The sequence below is a fragment of the Meriones unguiculatus genome, chromosome X, assembly GCF_030254825.1.
Source record: "Meriones unguiculatus strain TT.TT164.6M chromosome X, Bangor_MerUng_6.1, whole genome shotgun sequence".
Classification (NCBI taxonomy): Eukaryota; Metazoa; Chordata; class Mammalia; order Rodentia; family Muridae; genus Meriones; species Meriones unguiculatus.
In genome coordinates, this window is record NC_083369.1 from 114,062,488 (window position 1) to 114,079,128 (window position 16,641).

The 16,641-nt window shown below is 40.9% G+C and overlaps 1 protein-coding gene across 1 annotated transcript; it reads right to left on the reverse strand.

Annotated features, from left to right (window-relative positions):
* Positions 1-414: 414 nt before the first annotated feature.
* Positions 415-1,972, reverse strand: LOC132649898 (heat shock transcription factor, X-linked member 3-like). The gene is made up of 2 exons (XM_060374684.1): positions 1,478-1,972; positions 415-993 (listed from the first exon to the last, which is right to left on the reverse strand). The coding sequence occupies exons 1-2, from the start codon at positions 1,970-1,972 to the stop codon at positions 415-417; spliced, it is 1,074 nt and encodes a 357-aa protein (XP_060230667.1).
* Positions 1,973-16,641: the final 14,669 nt, after the last annotated feature.

Here is a 16,641-nt window from a genome sequence, read left to right on the forward strand (position 1 = left end):
GCTAAGGGATGCTTGGTAGTTACCCTCTTCTGATGCTCAGAAACTTCCTGACAACATCTGCCTTGGGTGGGGGCCCAGGGGAATGGAAACTCCTGCTCCAAGAAACCTGAGTAGTGTGAGGTGACACCACTAATTTGTAGCCAGCAGGCAAGTATCATGGGAATAGTTCTTCCCAGGCTTGATTGCCACCCTACCAGCCTGAATACTTTGCTGAGGGTGTAAAAATACTGCTGCTTCTTGTGAAAGGGTAAAGGGATTACAAGTTTGTGGAAGCCAAGGACACAGGGGGATACAGAGGGTCAGATAGGACACAGACTCTAGATTTGGTTCAGATAATTTATCTTTTTTGATACCAAGAAGAGATTTACCATTAGTAAAAGATATTTTTCTACTGATCTTCTGTGGCCTGTGAGTTCATAAGCGACGCCTATTGCGTATGGATTCACAGGTTACACACTTGTAATCTGAGGAGCCTTCCTGCTCTTCTTCATCAGGGGATTCATTTGCTGGCCTTTTGGAGAGGGCAGACAATAGGACAGAACAGGAGTTGTTATACAGAGACATCATAGATCCCAAAATGGGGTGCTCCGATGAGTGAGCATGGGGTACTTCTTCTGTGCCTTCAGTTCCAGGATCAGCTGGAGGCACACAGACAATATTTCCTGAGGTGTCTTCCGCAGTTGGGTTACTTGACTCCCCAGGAGACTGCTTTTCTAGGGAACTCCCAGGGACAGATTTCATAGCCCATACAGTACTATACACAATTTTCTTCTTTGACTCTTCTTCACCGTCTTCTTCCTCAGCCTTATGATAGAATCGTGGAGAATATCTGGTTGGTAACACCTTCTTTTTCTTTGAAGTTGGCTCTTGAGAAAGGCTAAGTGGAACGGGTACACAGATCACTTGGTGGGGAAGATTTCCCAGGTCTTCTTTTCCCCAGAGATACTCAAGGAGTGCAGGCTTATCTCTCTGAAAGTTGACATTACAGTACATCTGAAACAAAATTAATATTTTAGCTATTCTGAGATGAAACACGCATTGATTCCCCACAATCTTCCCTGCCACCAAACAGTGTCTTAAATTGTGATGAAGAAAACAACTTGAATTGACAAGGATCCTTGTGTCCTGTGGCATGACCACACTAATGATAAACACTTTGTACGTTCAGGCTATAAAACACACACACACACACACACACACACACACACACACACACGTGCATGTATGCATGCATGCATGCATTAAATGGCCTCTCTTAGTCATTCTTCTTGTCTGCAGCCTTTTAAGTGGACCCTATATAATTTAAGAACAAACTCATTACATTCAAAATCTACATTTGACCCTTCAGTTAATAACATCTCCTGCCAGATAGTTATCCTTGGAAGTAAGGAACTGACATCTTACGTGTCATAGGGTGGGGAAATAGACATTTGCTTCTGTTATTGAACGTGGGACACGAAAATACTTTGTACTTTACCATTATTCTCCCATTCTCTCCAGAGGAAACTGTTGAGGCCTCAGGGTATATATTTCTGAATCCATACAAGTTGAGCTGGTGAATAAAAGTGTTCAAACTGTCTGTTTCAAAAATCTTTTTTGTTCCCTTGCGGTGAAGGACTTCTCTCTGGAAAAGATCGATTTTAATCAGGATTGCATCTCCTTCCTCATTCCAACTCACAGACTCGAATGCTTCGTTCTGCACTATGATCCACAGCTTCCTGGGGAAGGGCAGACTGAGGAGGTCGGTGTCACCTTCTTCATCGCCTGTAGGTTGGCTTTCATCTTCGGCTGGAGGGTTGTCTTTGAAGGCTGGACTTTGTATTACATCTTGGTCTTCTTGCCTTGCCAGATCCTCTTTTGACTCCTCCGCTGAATCAGGTAAAGCATTAGGGAGGACATTCCTTTCAGGTTCTTGATCAAAAACTGGGTTCTTGTTGGCTTCACTCTCCTCTTCATCATTCTGACTAGCCATGATGCTACACTAGCATCAGGAGTGTTTTGGACAGCAGACCAAATGTCTCTGTCCTAAAAAGCCAAAATGCCTTTGGTCCCGGTAGGAATGCCCAATAAATAGTGACTATAAAGTTCTAAATTCTCAGCACAGATCTGTTGAAGTCATCATTCTCTTTGTTTGTCATATGATGTCAGCAAGATGGCCCACAGCTGGTCTGGAGGGAGAGACCAGGCCAAGCATATGTCATTAGTGAATAGGTAGGTGGGGAGGCCCTAACTCTTCTTTTTCGTATGCAAAGATGGGCTGCAGTTTCTCAGAAAAGTCTCCCATCTGATGATACATATCTTGTCATGGGTCCTGTATGAGTTTAGAAGCACAGGCACCTTTGCCTCTCTCTCCCTTCAAGAGGGAAAGATGGCTATTGCTACTCTTTCCCTACCCTGAGCTCAAGGACCATCTCTTAGTCAGTACAACCGTGGGAATTAGCATGAGTTCTCTAGATATGTAGATTGTTTGATGGTAGTACCTCTTAGGCGTAGTGATCTACCCTTGAGTTTACCTCCTCTTGTCCTCTACCTCTACCCCTATCTCGGTCTTGTACTGGTTCCTTCCAACTGCCCTCTGGTTGATTGTTTCTCTTCATATAGATACTAATAAAGAATTCATTTCCCTATAATTAGCTTGTCTGCTGAGCAGTACTGTGGCAGTAGGAGGAGATGGATACACTCCTCTGGATATTTGATGGTAGGATTATTTTAAGCATTGTTTCATGATTAAGTGGCTACACCCAGTTACTTCATTTTCTTCTCTTTAAAAACTATTCCCATGGCCCAATGAGAAAGAGAAATTATATAGAGAATCAATGATTCTATCAGAGGTCATCAATCAAATGGACCTAACAGACATCTACAGAACATTTCTCCCAAACATAGAAGAATTTTCCTTTTTCTCAGCACCTCATGGAACATTTTCCATATTAGACAGTATAGTTCGTCACAAAGCAAGCCAAAACAAATACAAGAATATTGAAATAATCCCTTCTATCCTATCTGACCATCGTGGACTCAAGCTGGACCTCAACAACAAAGGAAATAGCAAAAAGCCTACACACACATAGTAAATAAACCACTTGGTACTCAATGACAGCTGTGTCAGGGAAGAAATAAAGAAATGAAAGACTTCCCAGAATTCAGTGACAATGAAGGCACAATATACCCAAACTTACGGGACACATTGAGAGCAGTGCTAAGGGGAAAATTCATAGCACTAAGTATCTTCACAAAGAAGTTGAAACATCTCATACAAGCAACTTAATGGCTCACCTGAAAGCTCTAGATAAACAAAAAGAAGAAGACACTCCCAAGAGGTGTAGACAGCTGGAAATGATCAAACTCAGGGCTGAAATCAATATATTAGAAACAAATTAAACAATTGAAAGAATCAATGAAACCAAGAATTGGTTCTTTGAAAAAAAATCAACAAGATAGACAAACTCTTAGCAAAACTAGGTAAAAGGCAGAAAGAAACTATCTAAATCAGCAAAATCAGAAATGAAAAGGGGGACATAGCAACAGACAATGAGCGAATCCAACCAATCATTGGTTCTTACTACAAAAGCCTACATGCCACAAAATTTGAAAATTTAAATGTAATGGGCAATTTTTTTTGATGTATTCCACTTACCAAAGCTGAATCAAGACCAGGTAAATCAATTAAATAGTCCTATATACCATATGGAAATAGAAGCTGTCATCAAAATACTCCCATCCAAAAAAAGCCCAGGGCCAGATGGTTTCAGTGCAGAATTCTACCAGAACATCAAAGAAGGGCTAGCACCAATACTCTTCAAACTATTCCACAAAGTAGGAATGGAAGGAACATTACCAAACTCATTCTCTAAAGCCACAGTCACTTTGGTACCTAAACCTCACAAAGACCTAACAAAGAAAGAGAAATTCAGGCCAATCTCCCTTATGAACATTGATGCAAAAATACTCAACAAAATACTTGCAAATCGAATACAAGAACACATCAAAAATATCATCCACTATGACCATGTAGGCTTCATCCAGGTATGCAGGGGTGGTTCAATATATAGAAATCCATCAATGTAATCTACCATATAAAGAAACTAAAGGAGAAAAGCCACATGTTCATCTCCTTGGATCCTGAAAAAGCATTTGACAAAATCCAACACCCATTTATGTTTATAGTCTTGGAGAGATCAGGAATATAAGGCACATATCTAAACATAGTAAAGGCAATATACAGCAAGCCTATAGCCAACATCAAACTAAATGGAGAGAAACTTAAAGCAATCCCACTGAAATCAGGGAAAAGACAAGGCTGCCCACTCTCTCCATATCTCTTCAACATAGTGCTGGAATTCCTTGCTACAACAATAAGACAGTTGAAGGAGATCAAGGGGATACAAATTGGAAAGGAAGAAGTCAAATTATCACTATTTGAAGATGATATGATAGTATACATGAGTGCCCCCAAAAATTCTACCATGGAATTCCAACTTCTAATAAACACCTTCAGCAAAGTGTTTGGATATAAAGTTAACTTGAAAAAAAAAATCAGTAACCCTCCTGTATATGGAAGACAAAAGGGCTGGGAAAGAAATTAGGGAAACAACACCCTTCAAAATAGCCACAAAGGACATAAAGTACCTTGGTGTAACTCTAATCAAGCAATTCAAAGACTCGTATGAAAAAAACAAACAAACAAACAAACAAACAAAACCTTTCCTTCCCTGAAGAAAGAATTAGAAAATTAGAAGACGATATCAGAAGATTGAAAGATCTCCCATGTTCATGGCTTGGAAGGGTTAGCATAGTAAAAATGGTCATCTAACCAAAAACAATCTACAGATTCAATGCAGTTGCCATCAAATTACCAGCACGATTCCTTACAGACCTAGAAAGAAAAATTCTCAACTTCATGTGGAATAACAAGAAACTCAGAATCGTTAAAACAAGCCTCTACAATAAAAAATCATGTGGAGGTATCTCCATCCCTGATCTCAAGCTGTACAATAGAGCAACAGTAATAAAAACGGCATGGTCCTGACATTGAAACATAGTGGTAGATCAATGGAATCGAATAGAAGGCCCAGAAATAAACCCACACACTTATGGACACCTGAATTTTGACAAAGATGCCAAAAACGTTCAATGGAAAAAAGATAGCATCTTCAACAAATGGTGCTGGTCTAATTAGATATGTACATGTAGAAAAATGTAAATATAACCATATTTATCACCCTGCACAAAACTAAAGCCTAAGTATGTCAAAGATCTCAATATAAAACTGCACACACTAAACCTGTTAGAAGAAATAGTGAGAAAAGCCTTGAAATCATTGGCACAGGAGACAACTTCTAATAGGCTCTAAGGTCAACAATTAATAAACGGGACCTCACGAAACTGAAAAGCTTCTGGAAAGCAAAGGACACTGTTGTCAGAACAAATGATAGCCTACAGAATAGGAAAGGATCTTCACCAACCCTATATCTGACATAGGGCTAATATCCAGAATATATAAAGAACTCAAGAAGTTAAACAGCAACAAATCAAGTAATCCAATTAAAAAATGTGGTGCAGAGCTATACACTGAATTCTCAATAAAAGAACATCAAATAGCAGAGAAACATTTAAAGAAATGCTCAACATCCTTCACTATCAGGGAAATGAAAATCAAACAACCCTAATATTTCACCTTACACCCATCACAATGGCTAAGATCAAAAACTCAAGTGAGAACACATGCTTGAGAGGATGTGGAGAATGGGAAAGCCTCCTCCATTGCTAGTGGAAATGTAAATTTGTACAACCACTTTAGACATCAATCTGGTTCTTTCTCAGATGATTAGGAATAGTGCTAACTCAAGATCCAGCTATACTGCTTCTGGTTATATATCCAAAAGATGCTCAATTTTTACAAACGGACATTTGATCAGCCATGTTCATAGCAGCTGTATTCTTAATAGCTAGAATCTGGAAACAACCTAGATATCCCTCAGTTGAGGAATGGATACAGAAATTGTGGCACATTTACACAAAGGAATACTACTCAGCAATTAATAAAAGGAAATCATGAAATTTGCAGGCAAATGCTGGGAACTAGAGAAGATCATCCTGAGTGAGGTATCCCAGAAGCAGAAAGAGAAACATGGTATATACTCATTTATAAGTGGATATTAGACATATAATATAGGATAATCATGCTAAAATGTGTACACCTACAGAAGCTAATCAAGAAGGATGACCCTGGGTAAGATGCTCAATATTCATCTGGAAAGGCAAACGGGATAGTCATCTGAAGAGGGAAACAACAGGGAACAGGACAGGAGCCTGCTACATAAGGCCTTTGAAATACTCTACCCAGCAGGGTATCAAAGAGGTGCTGAGACCCATAGCCAAATTTTGGGCAGAGTACAGAGAATCTTATGAAGGAAGGGGGAAATAGAAAGATCTAGAGGGGACAGGATTGCCACAAGGAGAGCAACTGTACCAAAAAATCTGGGCACAGTTGTCTTTTCTGAGACTGATAACTCCAACCAAGGACCATGAATGGAGATAACCTAGAACCCCTGCACAGATATAGCCCATGGCAGCTCAGTGTCCAAGAAGTTTTCCTAGTAATGGGAACAGGGACTGTCTCTAACATGAATTCAGTGGCTGGATCTTTGAACACTTCTCCCCTAGGAAGACAATGCAACCAGGCCTGATGAGACTAGATAGGGTAGGGTCAGATGGAAAGTGAGGAAGACCTCCCCTATCACTGGACTGGGGGAGGCCATTTGGAGAAGAAGAGGGATGGACTGTGGGATTGGGAGGGGATGAGGGAGTGGGCTACAGCTGGGAACCAAAGTGAATAAACTGTAGTAAATAAATAAGTAAATTAATAAATTTAATTAAAAATAAAAAAGAACTCAAGACACCAACAAACTAAAAATAAAATCAATTATTAAATGGGTACAAGCAGCACACAGTGGCACATGTCTGTAATCCCAGTCCTCAGGGATGCAGAATCATACAGATCTCTGTGAATTTGAGGTCATCCTGGTCTACAAAGTGAGTCCACAACTGCCAAGGCTACACCAAGAAACCAGTCTTGGAAAAAAAAATGAGGTACAAAGCTAAACAGAGAATTATCGACAGGAATACAGAATGGCCGAGAAACATTTAAAGAAATGTTCAACATTTCATCAAGGAAATGCAAATCAAAACGACTCTGTGATTCCATTTCACACCCATCAGAAGGGCTAAGATCAAAAACTCAAGTGACAGCATACCCTGGCAAGAATGTAGAGAAAGGGGTATACTCCTCAATTGCTAGTGTGTGTGCAAACTTGTACAACCACTTTGGAAATCAGTCTGGCCCTTTCTCAGAAAGCTGGGAATAGCACTACCAACTATACCACACCTGGGCATATAACTGAAAGATGTTCCACCATACAACAAGGGCATTTGGTCAGCTATGTTCATAGCAGCTCTATGCATAATAGCCAGAATCTGGAAACAACCTACATGTCCCTCAACTGAGGAATGGATAAAGACATTTTGATACCTTTATACAATGAAATACTACTCAGCTTTTAAAAAACAAGGAAATCATGAAATTTGCAGGCAAATGGTGGGAACTAGAAAAGAGCATCCTGAGTGAGGTGACCCAGAGGCAGAAAGACACACATGGTATATATTCACTTATAAGTGGATATTTGCCATATAATAATAACCGTACTACAATCCACAGACATAAATACGAAAAATAACAAGGAGGACCCTAGGAAGGTTGTTTAATTCTCATTCAGAAGGACAAATAGAATAGGCACTAGAAGTGTTTGAAGAGAGGGAACAAGGCTGGAGCATACCCTGTATGCTCTCTGAAAGACTCCACCCAGCAGGGGGTTGAAGAACAGAAAGTCTTATGGAAGAGTGAGGAGATAGACAGTCCCAGAAGGGATAAGAGCTCTACAAGGAGAGCAACAGAGCCAAAAAATATGGGCCCAGGGTTGCTTGCAGAGACTTTTGAATCAACCAAGGACAATGCATGGAGAGGAACTAGAACCCCTGCTCAGATGTAACCAGGATTCATGTGAGTTTCTGAATAAGGAGAGCAGGGACTGTCCCTTACATGGACTCTGTTGCCAACTGTTTGATCAATTTCCTGTGGCAGGGTATCCTTGTCAGGCCACAAGAGGAAGAGGATGCAGGTGGTCTTGATGAGACTTGATAGGCTTGGGTCAGATGTTAGGGGAAGAGGGCTCCCACTTTCTGAGGAATATGGGAAAGGGGGGGTGAAGAAAGAGGGAAGGTGGGATTGGGAAGAGACAAACGAGAGGGCTACAATTAGGTTGCAAAGAGAATAAATTTTTTAAAAAATATTTTTAACTTTTATTTTTTATTTAGTTATAAAATTTTATTTATATGTTTATTTATTATAATTTTTCACTTTGTATCTCCACTGTAGCCCCCTCCCTCATCTCCTTCCAGGCCCACACACTCTTCCTCTTCTCCCCAGTTTCCCTTTCCCTAGTCCCCTGATAGGGAAGGACCTTCTCCCCTTCTTTTTTTTTTTTTTTTTTTTTTTCAATGCAGTTTATTCAGGAACATTGAACAATCCTCGGACCCCGGGGAGAGCCAGCCCACAGCTTAAATAGCCTCTGGGTAGCCAACCCAGGCGTGCCACGGGGGCAATGCAGATAGGTCCACATACATGGAAGCAAGCCAGATCCTCGGCCTTAGACAAGTGTGGAGTTGTTCGTGACAGAGAGCACTCACCATCGGGAAGGTGGAAGGCAGAAACCAGCTCCATCTTTAAGGCATAGCATTCCGCAGCTCTCTACAGTTCCCCCTTTTTGTTTTAGACGCATCAGGCAAGAGTAGAGGTCTGATCTCTGATATTAGAAATAAATTGGGACTTTGTACAGATGTTCATTTAGGTGTCATCCACCCAAAGAGCATCAGACCCGTCTGATACCTTTTTCTCAGCGGGTTGATGCCCCAGGTCCCTTCTCCCCTTCTTTCTGACCCTAGCCTACCAGGTCTCAGCATGGCTGGCTGCATCATCTCCCTATGTGGCCTGTCAAGGCTGCACCCTCCAGGGGTGGTGGTCAAAGAGCTAACCACTGAGTTTATGTCACAGACAGCCCCTGTATCCTTTATTAGGGAACCCACTTGGACACTGAGCTGCCATGGGCTACATCTTTGCCAGGGTTTTAGGTTATCTCCATGAATAGTCCTTGGTTGGAGTATCAATCACATGAAAGACCCCTGGGCCCAGATATTTTAGTTCTGTTGTTCTCCTTGTGGACCTGCTCTCTCCAGGTCTTTCTATCTCCCCCTTCTTTCATAAGATTTCCTGTACTCTGCCCAAAGTTTGGCTATGAGTCTCAGTATCTCCTGTGATACCCTGGTGGGTAGAGTTGCCTTCAGAGGTCCTTTGTGGGAGGCTCCTGTCCTGTTCCTTGTCTTCTACTTCCTATGTCTCTCCTGTTTGACCATCTGTATGAGGATTAAGCATCTTCCATAGTATCCTCCTTGATGTTTAGCTTCTTTAGGGCTTTAGATATTAGTATGTTTTCCTATATTAAATGGTTAATATCCACTTATAAGTGAGTTTATATGTATCTTTTTTATTGAGTTACCTCACTCAGGATGATCTTTTCTAGTTCCCACCATTTGCCTGTGAATTTCATAATTTCCTTGTTTTTAATTGTTGAGTAGTATTCTATTCTGTAAACGAAACACACTTTCTGTATCCATTCTTCTGTTGAGGGACATCTAGGTTTTTTTCCACATTCTAGCTATTACAAATAGAGATGCTATGACCATGTTTGAGCAAATGTCCTTATTGAATGGTGTAGCATCTTTGTGGTATAGCTGGATCTTGAGGTAGCACTATTCTTAATTTTCTGAGGAAGTACCAGATTGCTTTCCAAAGTGATTGTATAAGTTTACATTCCCAGCAGCAATGGAGGAAGGTTCCCCTTTCTCTACATCCTCTGCAGCATGTATCATTCCTTGAGTTTTGATCTTAGCCATTATGATGGGTATAAGTTGAAATCTAAGGGTCATTTTGATTTGCCTTTCTTGAATGACTAAGGATGTTGAGCATTTCTTTAAGTGTTTCTCTGCCATTCAATATTCCTCTATTGAGAATTCTCTGTTTAGCACTGTACCCCATTTTTTAATTGGATTACTTAGTTTGTTGCTGTTTAACTTCTTGAGTTCTTTATATGTTCTATATATTATCCCACTGTCAGATGTAGGGCTGGGGAAGACCTTTTCCCAGTCTATAGGCCGTCATTTTGTTCTGATGAGTGTCCTTTGCTTTACAGAAGCTTTTGAGTTTCATGAAGTCTCATTTATGAATTGTTGATCTTAGAGCCTATGCTGTTGGTTTTCTGTTTAGGAAGTTGTCTCCTGGCCAATGAATTCAAGACTCTTCCAGCCTTTTTTTTCTAGCAGATTTATTGTGTCTGGTTTTGTGTTGAGGTCTTTGATCCACGTGGACTTTAGTTTTGTGCAAGATGATAAATATAGGTCTATTTGCATTTTTCACATGTAAACATTCAGTTAGACCAGTACCATTTATTTTTTCCATTGTATGGTTTTGGCTTCTTTGTCTAAACTTAAGTTTCCATAGGCGTTTGGGTTTATTGGGTCTTCAATTTGATTCCATTGGTCCACTAGTCTGTTTCTATGCCAACACCATGGTGTTTTTATTATTGTTTTATTGTTGTTCTACAGTACAGCTTGAGATCAGGGATGGTGATACCTCCAGAAGATCTTTTACTGCCGAGGATTGTTTTGGCTATTCTTGGTTTTTTTGGTTTTTTTGGTTTTTTTTTTTTTTTTTTTTGGTTTTCCAGATGAAATTGAGAGTTGGTCTTTCAAGGTCTGTAAAGAATTGTGTTGGTATTTTGATGGGAATTGCATTGAACCTGTTTATTGCTTTTGGCAGGATGGCCATTTTCTCTACATAGGCATACATTCAAAATATGCTCAAGTACACAACAAGGATATTTGCTCAACCATGTTGGTAGCAGCTTTTTTCATAATATACAGAACCTGGAAACAACCCAAATGCCCCTCTACTGAGGAATGGATATAGAAATGGTGGTACATTTACACAATGGAATACTACTCAGCAATTAATAAAAGGAAATGATGAAATTTGAGGGAAAATGGTGGGATCTAGAAAAAAATCATCCTGAGTGAAGTATCCCAGAAGCAGAACGACACACAAAGTATAAACTCACTTACAAGTCGACATTAGACATACAATATAGAATAAACACACTAAAATCTGTACACCTAAATAAGCTAATCAAGAAGAAGGACCCTGGGTAAGATGACCAATCCTCACTCAGAAAGGCATCGGAAAAGGGAGAAAACAGGAAACATGACAGAAGCCTACCACATAGGGCCCCTGAAAGACTCTACTCGGCAGGGTATCAAAGCAGATGCTGAGACTCGTAGCCAAATTTTGGGAAGAGTTCAGGGACTCTTATGAAAGACAGGGGAGGGGAGGAGGGGCAAGATGGCGGCGCCGGGAGGACTCTCATTCTGAGCAGCAGCACAGCAGGATCAGCACAGTGAACAGCAATCAGAACTCTCGGCCATAAAACACAGTCATTGTGTTTCCCAGGTGAGAGGATACCCCACGGTGGGGGATTCAATCAGCTTTTAACTCACCCAGCTAAACCGCGGAAGAGATCCCGGTTCCGCCAGACGCTTGGCTGCCGGCCGCCAGCCCCAGCCCCAGCCCAGAGCCACAAGCCAATGTCTCTGGTCACGGTCCCAGACTGAACCTTGGGCACCACACTATCAGAGACTGGAATTTTCAGTCGAGAGATAACCCCAGGGTACAGGAAACGATTGGGACCGGCCTTAGGTCACCCAGACATCCCCTGGAAAAGACTCGGGCGGGTTCCACGGGCACCCCAGGAGCCAGCCCGGAGCCAGAGCAGGGAACCCAGGTTCCGGCACAGAGCCCTGCCTGCCTGCGCGCCTGATTCGCCGCCAGAGATAGAAACGGCGGGTCTGATCTCAGAGCACTCAGCTCACCCCCAACCTAAAAAGGTCCCCGGAAAATTACCCAGCTTAGGGAGCCACTCAGACTCCCAAAAGCCACAAAGGCAGACACAGGCAGTTTCTGCGCACCAGACAGCTGGCAGAGACTGAGCCGCCATCACACAGCTGTGCTCTAGGCACAGGCAATTTCTGCAGCCAGCCAGCTGGCTGACACTGAGCAGTGTGCACCAGGGCAAAAAAAGACACTAGGAGTCCGTGTCTCCAGAGAATCCACGGGGAAGGAAGGAAACTGTACTGATCTAAATCACCCAATCCTTCCCTAGAAAAAGTCTAGTAGTCTAGTGGGGCCGAGGCGCCAGCACTCAGCTGTGCTCCAGACACAAGCACAAACAGTTGAGGCGCGCCTGATGTCCAACTGGGTTACAGCAGCTGATCATTAAATTTGCAACAAGAAACCCAGAAACAGGGCAGCTGCCCTCAGGACTTCCCTGGGTGAGAGGAGAACCCTCTCGACTAACAAAGACCACAGTTACCACTCAGGTCTATATCCCTGAGGTGAGCAACTCCTGAAAAAACACCAGCCATCCAGGGACTATACCCAAAAAGCTGAGAAGACATCCTTCAGGAAAATCCAGCTTTCTGCAAAGGGGATTCTCTCCACCACAGGATCCCCAGGAACCACCAGAAAATAACCCCAAACTCCTAAGAACACAATGGGTAGAGGCCAGCGTAAAAGCTCAAGCAACAAAAGACAGAACAATATGGCATCTCCAGAACCCAGTTACCCAGGGGCAAGTAGCCCTGGACACCCCACCATAACTGAAATCCAAGAAGATGACCTAACAAGTATGCTCATGAAGATGATAACAGAGGAAACAAATAAGATTCGTAAAGACATAGAGGAAGATAAACTCAAACAGAATATTGCCATCCGTAAAGAAATAGAGGAAGCTGCAGCCAAACAGTTTATGGCCTTTAGAAAGGAAATGCTTAAAACACTGAATGAAATGAAAGAAACAGAGTTGAAGGAACTAAAAGAAAAACAGGAAAGTACAATCAGACAGGTGAAGGAAGTAAACAAAACAACTCAAGACCTGAAGATAGAATTGGAAAAATTAAAGAAAACACAAATGGAAGAAATAATGGAAAGGAAGAATCTAGGGAAGAAAACAGGAACTACAGAGGTAAGCATAACCAACAGACTACAAGAGATGGAAGAAAGAATCTCAGGTGTAGAAGATACAATGGAAGAAATCGATGTATCTGTCAAAGAAAATGTTAAATCTGAAAAATTCCTGACACAGACCGTCCAAGAAATGCAAGACAATATGAAAAGACAAAAACTAAGAATAATAGGTATAGAGGAAAAAGAAGACTCCCTTCTCCAAGGCCCAGAAAATATTTTCAACAAAATCATTGAAGAAAATTTCCCCAAGCTAAAGGAGAGGCCAATTAGATTACATGAGGCCTACAGAACACCCAGCAAATTTGACCAGAAAAGAAAATCCTCCCGCCACATAATAATCAAAACAGTAAGTATACAGAACAAAGAAAAAATACTAAAAGCTGCAAGGGAAAAAGGCCAAGTAACATATAATGGCAAACCCATTAGAATCACACCTGACTTTTCAACAGAGACTATGAAAGCCAGAAGGGCCTGGACGGATATCATGCAGACCCTAAGAGAACACAGATGTCAGCCCAGGCTACTATACCCAGCAAAACTCTCAGTCCTCATAGATGGAGAAAACAAGATATTCAATGACAAAAACAAATTTCAACAATACCTACAAACAAATCCAGCATTACAGAAGACACTGGAAGGGAAAATACAACCCAAGAAAGCTAGCTACATTCAAGAAAACACAGGAAATAAATAACCTCACTTCAGTAAAACAAAAAGCAACCAAGCACACAACCTGATGACCACAGCCAACATCAAAATCAAGAGATCTAACAGCCACTGGTAATTAATCTCTCTCAACATCAATGGACTCAACTCTCCAATAAAAAGACACAGATTAACAGAATGGATACATAAACAAAACCCAGCAATCTGTTGCATACAAGAAATACACCTAAGACACAAAGATAGACATTACCTGAGGGTAAAGGGTTGGAAGACGACTTTCCAAGCAAACGGACCCAAGAAGCAAGCAGGAGTAGCCATTCTAATATCTGATAAAATAGACTTTCAACCAAAATTAATCAAAAGAGATGGGGAAGGACACTTCATACTCATCAAGGGAAAATTCCACCAGGAAGACATCACAATCCTGAACATCTATGCCCCAAATACAAGGGCACCCACATTTGTGAAAGAAACATTGATGAAATTTAAAGCACATATAGATCCACACACATTAATAGTGGGAGACTTCAACACCCCACTCTCAACAAAGGACAGGTCAACCAAACAGAAATTAAACAAAGAAACAATGTCTCTGACAGAGGTCATGAATCAAATGGACCTAACAGACATTTACAGAACTTTACACCCAAACACAAAAGAATTTACCTTCTTCTCAGCACCTCATGGAACCTTCTCCAAAATAGACCACATAGTGGGTCACAAAGCGAGCCTCAACAGATACAAGAAGATTGAAATAATCCCATGTATCTTGTCTGATCACCATGGAATAAAGCTGGACCTCAACAATAACAGAAATAACAAAAAGCCTACACACACATGGAAACTGAACAACTTGTTACTAAATGACAGCTGGGTCAGGGAAGAAATAAAGAAAGAAATTAAAGTCTTTCTAGAAATCAATGAAAATGAAGACACAACATACCCGAACTTGTGGGACACAATGAAAGCAGTGCTAAGAGGAAAGTTCATAGCACTAAGTGCCTTCAAGAAGAAATTCGAGACAGCTCATTCAAGCACCCTAATGGCTCACTTAAAAACCCTAGAAAAAGAAGAAGCAGACACACCAAGAAGGAGTAGACGGCTGGAAATAATCAAACTCAGGGCTGAAATCAATCAATTGGAAACAAATAAAACAATTCAAAGAATCAATGAAACCAAGAGCTGGTTCTTTGAGAAAATCAACAAGATCGACAAACCCTTAGCCAGGCTAACTAAAAGGCAGAGAGACACCACCCAAATCAACAAAATCAGAAAGGAAAAGGGGGATATAACTACAGACACTGAGGAAATCCAAACAATCATTAGGACTTACTTCAAAAGTCTATATGCCACAAAATTTGAAAATCTAAATGAAATGGACAATTTTCTTGATCGATTTGACTTACCAAAGCTGAACCAGGACCAGGTAAATCAACTAAATAGACCTATATCCCCCAAAGAAATAGAAGCGGTCATCAAAAGTCTCCCATCCAAAAAAAGCCCAGGACCAGATGGCTTCAGCGCAGAATTCTACCAGACCTTCAAAGAAGAGCTAACACCAATTCTCTTCAAACTATTCCACAAAATAGAAACAGAAGGAATATTACCAAATTCATTCTATGAAGCCACAGTCACCTTGGTACCTAAACCTCACAAGGACTCAACAAAGAAAGAGAATTTCTGGCCAATCTCCCTTATGAACATTGATGCAAAAATACTTAATAAAATACTTGCAAACCGAATCCAAGAACACATCAAAGATATTATCCACTATGACCAAGTAGGCTTCATCCCAGGTATGCAGGGGTGGTTCAATATACGGAAATCCATCAATGTGATCCACCATATTAACAAACTGAAAGAAAAAAACCACATGATAATCTCCCTAGATGCTGAAAAAGCCTTTGACAAAATCCAACATCCATTCATGTTCAAAGTATTGGAGAGATCAGGGACACAAGGCACATATCTAAACATAGTAAAGGCGATATACAGCAAGCCTATAGCCAACATCAAACTGAATGGAGAGAAACTTAGAGCAATCCCACTGAAATCAGGGACAAGACAAGGCTGCCCACTCTCTCCATATCTCTTCAACATAGTGTTGGAAGTCCTTGCTAGAGCAATAAGACAGTTGAAGGAGATCAAGGGGATACAAATTGGAAAGGAAGAAGTCAAATTATCACTATTTGCAGATGATATGATAGTATACGTGAGTGACCCCAAAAACTCTACCAGGGAACTCCTACAGCTGATAAACACCTTCAGCAAAGTGGCAGGATACAAAATTAACTCAAAAAAATCAGTAGCCCTCCTGTATACAAAAGACAAAAGGGCTGAGAAAGAAATTAAGGAAACAACACCCTTCACAATAGCCACAAATGACATAAGGTACCTCGGAGTAACCCTAACCAAGGAAGTCAAAGACTTGTATGAAAAAAATTTCAAATCTCTGAAGAAAGAATTAGAAGAAGATATGAGAAGATGGAAAGATCTCCCATGCTCATGGCTTGGTAGGATTAACATAGTAAAAATGGCCATCTTACCAAAAGCAATCTACAGATTCAATGCAATTCCCATCAAATTACCAACACAATTCTTTACAGACCTGGAAAGGAAAATTCTCAACTTCATATGGAATAACAAGAAACCCAGAATTGCTAAAACAATCCTCTACAATAAAAGATCTTCTGGAGGTATCTCCATCCCTGATCTTAAGTTGTACTATAGAGCAACAGTTTTAAAAACTGCATGGTACTGGCATAGAAACAGAATGGTGGATCAAT